Raw genomic sequence first — 7,975 nt, 5'->3', positions numbered from 1 at the left:
ACCACCATGGCGATTATATCAGCACCCACCAAGTCCTCAGAGTTTCTCTCTGTCCCGGGGTTTCACATTCCCCTCTGCCCTGGTGCTAATCAGTTTCGTTCTTGCTTATCTCTTCTGCCCCCATTCCTGTCTAGGTCCCAACCCTGCTCCTGTCTTCCTAGCCCTCTTCTCCACCCCTCACCTCACTGCACCATCCAGAGGTTTTTCTCCTCTTCCTGGGTGCTCGAATGCTGGCAGAGGGAGTGCAGACAGCATGGAGGAGCGCTCTGCCTTCACCCTGCCCACAGCACCCAGCCCTGCATCCTGAGATCCATCCTGCCCCGGGGAGCAGCTTGGGGCTGGGCAGGGCAGTCCTGCTGGCAAAGCTCCCTCATAAAACAAGGTGTTGGTATTTTTAAGGTGGACAAGCAGCACGTTCTCAACCTTCCCCTTTTATTCTTAGAAACAGCCATGCTATTTTGTTGAAACATCTCCCACAAATTCAGTCTGGAGCAGGTATCTGTCAAAGAAAACAGTCCAAACGCATGGTTTGATGAGCTTGCAGACAGCTGTAAGGAAGGTGCTTAAGGGATAGTGTCAACTCACGTTAGCTACGATTGACAGTACTTGCAGAGCCGGTAATTAAAAGCAGATTCTCTGTGGGCTCCCTGACATCCACATGTGCGTCCAGCCTGGCTGCTGGAGTAGCAGTGTGGACAGGAGTGGTGGGAACGTGGCTGCAGTGAGTGCCGAGGGAGGTGTGTCAGGGCTGTGCACGGGTGGTGAAACCTAGCTTCCTAGCTACGAATTGTTCAGCCTCTTGGCTAATCTCACTCGTCAGAGAGAGAGAGAGAGAGAGAGATAGATTTCAAAAATAATTACATTTCTATGAATTTCATAACGTTTGTTCTTGGGGGAACATAAGAGTCAGCTTTGAAAATTTGCCTTTAGTAACCCAGAATGCACAAGCTGATTTTTACAGTCATTGTGGCAAATTGCCTGTCACTATCCAGGTACTTGGCTGGAATGAAGAAGGACAATTTTAGAAATGTCTGCAGAGATGATCAACGATGAAGTCAGTAACTGAGTTGGCAATCCAGCCAGCAAGTGCATGCTCTGTAGGCAACCAGACTCCCCACACTTGCAGAATTCCTCGGTTTGCACTTGAGGCTTTGCTGTTGTTTATTAACACTGATGATATACCTATTTTTTCTCATGTCAGGGTTGTTCTGTCCTTCTCCACAGGTCTCGTCAAAGATCCTGGCTCAGATGGTTGGGTGAAGGTTTTAAGTTCCTTGGACTGTAAATATTCTTGTGAGCCTCAGGCAATTCCCTGCAGCGTAACCTGGAGGAGAAACATGCTAAACCCTCTGTCCACTCCAGTGAGTCCTTCTCATCTTCTCTGTACTTGTAAGCTGGCAACTGATGTGCAGTGGGGAGAAAGCTTTGACTTGCAGTGGAGGCTGAGGTCGGCTGTTCTCGTGCTCACCCCCACTACAGGAATTTCAGGTGGAGGCAGAACTCTATTTTTGCTGTGGCTGGATAAAACATTGCAGATACTGTGGTCCTATAATAGACTATGGATAACGTAGATGCCAATAACATGATCATCTAACAGTGTGTGCAGTGCAGACAAAGGCATTTTGTGTTCTGTCATCTTAGTTTGCAACTTCTGCAGTTGTCACTGCCTTCCTCACCAGGCTATTTTTGCACCTTCAGTGATTTGCTTGTTTGGGGAGAATTTTTACCTTTTGGTTCAGCCATGGTCTTTCACCGGCGTAATATTGACATAGCCTTGTGAGTGTTAGCACCTCTTACCATGTGGGCTCTGCACAGGTGGAGACTTGCTGTCTGCTTTCATGCTGGACCCCTGCTTGTGTTGGGTGACCCCTGCTTCTTTAGGGTGAGGTGAAGACCAAAGAGGAGAAAGAGGTGTTCGTGTTGGTAGAGCCAGAAGATTTTCTTAAGCGCCTTTTTTCCCTAACTCAGGTGATACAGAGCTCGGTGCCAGACCCACACAAAGTGCCGTACAGCAGAGTCACTTTGCCAAATGAACACGGCAGGGGAGGGAGGATTCATTCAAAACTGCAGTTGCTCCACCCTGAAACAAAGCTGTGGTGCAGAGGGCTGTGGTTTGAAAGGAGAGAACTTGTGGGAGAAGCCATATCTGAGTACAGCAGGAGGTCTTTAGGGACATACGCAGGCACCTGCCTTTAACCACTGGACAGGGTGCTGCTTTCCGCCAAGGGTAACTGGGCAGGCCAGACTTGCCTTGCCTTGCATTTAGCTTTGCCATTCTCATAGAGTCCATAAAAGATTTGCCTGAAAGAAATGTTCAGAGTACGCAGCCCTTGGAAACACTTGTGTTTTGAAGTAGAGAGATTGGCATTAGCTCTCATGTGTGTGCAGTCCTACAACATTTTATTTCTACCTGTGCTTCTGCCCTGAGAAGTTCCCAGTCCTTCCAGCCCCGTACAAGACTAGAGAATGACAGGCTAGAATAGGCAGTGTCTGTGAGGAGATCAGTGCTAACGCCCCAGGGAAGAAGGTGAGAAGAAGCAGTGGGATGCTGGCAGATGTGGCATGTGGTGTGTGCCCCAAGGCAATGCTCTCGGCTGCAGTCTGAGGCTGGCTCCTGCCCGTTCCCATGGATGAGATGCACCTTGGAAGGCCCTGTGGTCCTGCTGGAGATGGGGAAGGGGTGTTCGAAAGAGGAAGGCTGCTACTGACTTGGGTGTGATTTGTCTTGCTTCAGAGTTTTGTCAATGCCCCATCAGTGAGTTAGCCTGACCTGAACCAACTGTTGTCTTTGGCTGGGCTGGAGGGCTCCTCCACCAAAACCTACAGCCTGGCCGTCGTCGGGCTGGATGCCTACAGGTGGTATGTGCTGGGGAAGCTCACGGCGTGTCTGCAGTGGCGACACGTTCTGGGCTGAGCTGCTGACACTTGGTGCCAGCGTGGTGGCTGTGAATCACAAAGTCCATGCTCGCGGGGGCCAGGACTTGAGTTTTGCAGCCTTGAGGGTGAATTTTGTGTGTGCGTTTATAGCAACCTCTGAGGATCCTGTAGCCAGAAGGGGATCGCAGATAAGGCTTCTCTGTGCACCCCAGGCAGAGGGCCATAGTGCTATGGAGGAGCTGAGGGAACTGCTCGCGCTGAACTGACCCTGAGAGATGTTTGATGCCTGGAGCCCTCTTCTTGTCCCCTGAACGTCTCATTTGTGTGCTGCTCCTGGTGCCTGAGTCCTTCCTGTCCATGTACGTGCACAGCAGAGGAATATTCTCTGTGGTGACGGTGTGAGCGCTTCCAGAGTTCCGCACATAGACATGGCTACAGTAGCTCCATCTGTACTGTCCTGTCTGGAGCAGTTCCCAGGGAGAGCTCTTGTCTCACCACCTCCTGGGCTCTTTCTCACTTAAGCCTGGAAGGATAAATTTTACCAAGAGTGTTAGGTGTAAAATAAAAATCAGCTGTGGCCTGTTGAGTTCTGCCACAAGAGGAACCAAATGGCTCTCCCCCTGGTTTCGAGTCTCCTCTCACTCTCAGGGGAGCTGCTGCCACCCTGGGGGCAGGTGGCCTGGAGCAAACTGGACATCTTTGTCTCCAGCCTCAAGTCAGATCGGGAGGTGGCGGATGTGGGTGGGTTAAGCCTGCCCTTTTCCTTTTTATCAGACAGTGGCCCAGAGGTGTGGGATACGTAAAGCTTGCATGTGAGCGGTGTGTCTTGCTTACAAGTGTAAGCGGGAGCAGGGCAGGCAGCAGGCACTGAGCCCTGGAAAGCAGGGTCCCAGCTCCCGCCCTGGCCCAAAGCTGTCTATGACTCAGGAGGAGGTACTGGAGGTAAAACTTCTTACAGTCCTTGAAGTTTTATGTTACTTGGGGCTGAACTGTATGGAAAAGGCTCCCACTGGTGAGCTCTTGTGTGTAAGGAATGCTGTGCCAGGGGGGCTGGTGGCTGGCTTGGATCAGGTTGCACCCATTTGCAACCTCCTTCACCCTGTCCGGCAGTGGGATTGAAGAGGGGCTGCAGGCTTCGAGGCATGGTTTGGAGCCTCTTGTTTTTAAGACCCTGGTTCAGAGCTGATCCAGCCTGCCCTCCCCAACCCCACCACCAACTGCTCATTTAGCTGTGAAAGGAGCTGTTGGTTCTCACTCAGGTCTCTGGCTTGTGTCCCGCAGCAGAGCAGCAATGCTCCTTATGATGCCGCAGCAGTCATAAACTAGGTCAAATACCATCTAAACCCTTGCTTGATATCCCTTGAACTAAATTCCTGCCCTGCCTGAGTATGCCCCAAAGGGGATTACTGGGAGCTAAGAAGGATGAGCAGGCTTTACTGCAGCGCTGTGTAAACAGAGCTAATGCAGGCAACCCAGCCTCCCTCCCCTTCCAGCCCCAGCCCAGCTTCATCCTGCTGAGAGACATCTCCTACCCGTGTGCTCTCCTTGCTGCTCTCACTAGGTGCTCTTTGGTGACTGGGGCTGACACCAGCGTTACTGGCTGAGGGTCGAGGAGGGTGAGGGCCTCAGGCTGTCCTGGCACACAGCTGGCTCTCCCGAGCGCGTCTTTGTCCTGTTGGTTGGTGTGTTCCGTGTTTGACCTCTGTCACCTCTCCTCCAGGCGCTGGTGGTGCTGCAGCTGTGGGGTAACATCAAAGTGCTGTTCCTAGACATGTGGCAGGAATTCCGGCAACACGTCTCTGCGCTGACGAAGGCAATAGCAAACTGCCTGTACAAGTGAGTCGTGTTGCTGGGCTCGGTCATGTCCCAAGCCCAGAGCTTTGGGAAACCTCAGTGGAAGTTACAGGAATATTTGTCTGTGGCTGCCAGCCTGTGCTTGATGCCATCAGTGTAAGGGCCCAGACTAGATGTGTCTCAAGATCATTTTCAGTCTCTGTGCTGATGAAAATCCTTTGTTCTTGTGGTGAATGCAGTGGTGATTCAGCATTAGGAAAGCAGGGAAAATGACAGCCTTAGGAAGATCCTTTCCCCCTGGTTTTCTGGAGTTTTCCAGGGAAGGAAAGAAAATTAAGAGGGGAAAAAAGGCTAACCCTGGACCAAAAGAGGTTTTAGAAGGAAGCCCACTGCGTAATGCTAGGGGAAGGCTGCAGCATCTGGGGTCTGCAGGCCTGTGCTCAGTGCACGCAGTGGTGCCAGGTCTTGCTCTCAGCAGTCTGGCTTTCTGCAGGAGGCAGCTGGAGTCACAGGAGTTGCCTTTCTGCATTGCCGGGGCCTGGGCCAGCAGGGCATGAGTGGAGAAGGACGGCACAGGACTCTGGCAGGTGTGGAAGAGACAAATCCAGCAATTTAACAGAGTCAGCCCTGCCACAGCAGCAGCTATAGCAGAAGCATATCCCTCCCCAACCCTCCTGTTACAGGTAAGCCCTCAAACCCCTCAGTGTCCTGTTAAAAGCTTGGAGGATGAAGGCGGGGGGTGTGCCATGTGCTTCCTTGCCTAAAGGTCTTTGTTGATAGAGCAAACAAGCCCCGAGTGTGAAATCTCCAGAAAGGCAAGGCATGTCTCCAGATGGGTGTTTGACGTAAACAACAGCTTTGTTTCAGCAGTAGCTACTTACCCCTTCTGTTAGCCCCTCCAGGCCTCTCCCTGCCTTCGTCTCACCCCACAGACCCGCTCAAAGCATCTTTGCATTTTTGCTTGGCGATACATTTGGTTGACTGCCCCAGACAGTGCAGCTGAGGGTCTGTTGGATGCATCCCACTGCCCTTCTCCAACACGGTCTGTCCATCAGCTTTGCTTGTTTTTATTTGAAATGGGTGATGTCTCAGGTGGCTGCCTTTACAGTCCGACAGCTCTACGTCACCCTCAAGCAGAAAACGTGCATCACCCCTGTGGGCTGTGAAGGATTTCCACAGGACACCCAAGCTGTCTTACTGCTTGCTGTCACCAGCGGCATACACCACACTTTCCTTGCTCTTCTGTTGTCTGATCCTTTAGGGAGCTGATTTAGCTCATTGAATTCTCCCTCTCCCTACTCCCCTTGCCTTTCTGCTTGTTTGTGGGCTACACTGGCTCAGCGAGTTGAGGGAGCAGGATTAGTCTAGGATGCTGTCTGACCCTTCTGACAGCAGCTTAGCCAATTGGTGAGGACACATTTTTATCAGCAAGTGCTTGTTTTTGTGAGCATTAATCACATGAACTCTTTCCATTAGATCAGGAACTGTGACAGAACTTTTAAATAAAAGTCTCACGTAGTCAAATACTCTCCTTTTCTTCCCCTGGAGTTTTGATCTCTGTGCCTAGCACAACCTCTTGGGAAGAAGTGGCTTTACAGCTCTCTCCTTGTATGCTGGAGGGGCAACACACACCTCTGAGTGTGTGTGAGGTCTGTTTGCAATGTTTCTTCTGAGCTTTCTCCCCTGATCCTGGTATGTTTGGATGAAGGCTCAGTCATGGATCCTCACTGTAACGATGGGATTGAGCCTTGCAGGGGAGATCAGAGTCTTCTCTTGGAGCATCTGTGCTAACTGCTTCCTTGTCTTGTGTGCTCAAAGGCCTACAAAGAATGCAGCACAGAAGATGAAAAACAACTTCTGCTGAGTGACATCCCAGTGAAATTGGATGTCGGAGGGAGAGATCGCTATGTTGGGCCAGACTTGTCCCGCCGCATCTACCTCTTCGTGATATCCACCGACCCCAACCTCATCCTGGACCTGAGTACATAGAGGGACCGTAGGCCGTGTCAGTCAGCCTCCTTGTTTGATCTGCCACAGCTCAGCAGTGGCTGAGCTGCTGCTGGCACAGCACTGCTGCCGGGAGCCCGGCCAGGGGAAGCAGCCGATGCTGTTTCAGAGCAGAAACTTGCACGTCAATAAAGGTCTTGTTAGAGATGCTCTCTTCAGCTTCTCGTCTCTCCTTTCCTCTTTTAGCTGCCCTAGCTTTCTGCCCCCCTGGCTGGAAAGCTGGCTGTCTCCTAAGAGAGCTGAGGAATCATTGGAACAGGGGCTGGATGTGAAAGTGTTAGTGGGCTATCCCTGAGCAGCACAGGATCAACTCCTCCGCTGAGACAGCTGTGTGGTGAGTCTGTCCTGTGCTGCCTTTCCTGTGAGCTGTTGAACAAGCCATGCCATGTATTTCCTGCAGCGTATCCTGACTTGTAGTGTTCCACTCCTCACTGGCTCTTTGGTGAGATGACCTGTTACTGTAGCTTGTGGCTTCCTTGGGCAGGTGGGTCCTGCTGGAGTTACTTGAGAAAACGTTTGCCAATTGTTAAAAACAGCTGGCCAGAGAGGAACCACATCCTGGGGTAACAAGGAGCTTGGGGCATGGGAGAGGAGTTTGTTGGCTGAACAGACTCCCAACACAATGAAATGCCAGATAAGCTCCAGGAAAATCCATGCAAAATGGTGGGTTAGAATGGGATTCTCTTTTTCCCAAACCCAATGCCCCGTTTTTCACTTGGAAATAGCTGCAGACAGGACAGCAGCGGTCAGGGACGCCCCCCCCCCCCCACAACACACCCGACCCCGGGCGGGCCCCCCCCCCCCCCCCCCAGTGCCTGGGGTTTTGGTATTGCTAATTGGGGCCTTCCACAATGACACAGAAACCCGTGAACTTCTTCCCATGAACCACAGCTTGCTGGCTCACAGCAACGCTAACCTGTGCTGCAGAAGTGGAAAGGCACCCTCCAAAGTTCCTCCTTGCCAGGGATTCTTCTGCCTCCATCTGCTAATTCTTGAATTAGTTCCTGGGGAGAAGCAATCCAGCAAGGCTGTTCTTCCTGGCTGCAACACCAATACAGCTGGATTGACAGAGAGCCTGTCCTCCTTCATCAGGTTCTCAGTTGAAGCCTGTCACCAGAGAAGCAAGAGCCATCTTTGCTTAAAGATTGGTGACCTGGGGAGGAAAGCCAGAGAGTGGTGGGGCTCGGCGGCGAATAAAAGCATGTGGTGCAAAAAGCTTTACCAGAGCCTTTGCAGGTCTGTGATAGGAGCAGAGTAAAAGGCAGTGGCTGGACCTTTGCGTTCCCAGAGACAGGGC

The 7,975-nt window shown here is 51.8% G+C and overlaps 1 protein-coding gene across 1 annotated transcript; it reads left to right on the top strand.

The window, feature by feature from the left end:
* Positions 1–442: 442 nt before the first annotated feature.
* Positions 443–6,660, top strand: EME2 (essential meiotic structure-specific endonuclease subunit 2; the record flags this gene model as incomplete). Its single annotated transcript, XM_009698031.1, is given in 8 exon segments — positions 443–527; positions 1,225–1,361; positions 1,882–1,968; positions 2,735–2,863; positions 3,715–3,819; positions 4,598–4,713; positions 5,165–5,354; positions 6,490–6,660. Coding segments are annotated over 8 exon segments (1,020 nt in total), but the record flags the coding sequence as incomplete, so codon positions are not given.
* Positions 6,661–7,975: the final 1,315 nt, after the last annotated feature.

Source organism: Cariama cristata, unplaced genomic scaffold, assembly GCF_000690535.1.
Source record: "Cariama cristata isolate BGI_N322 unplaced genomic scaffold, ASM69053v1 scaffold44183, whole genome shotgun sequence".
In the NCBI taxonomy this organism is placed as follows: domain Eukaryota; kingdom Metazoa; phylum Chordata; class Aves; order Cariamiformes; family Cariamidae; genus Cariama; species Cariama cristata.
The sequence above is the reverse complement of the archived record's forward strand: the minus strand, read 5'-3'. Positions and strand labels throughout refer to the sequence as shown.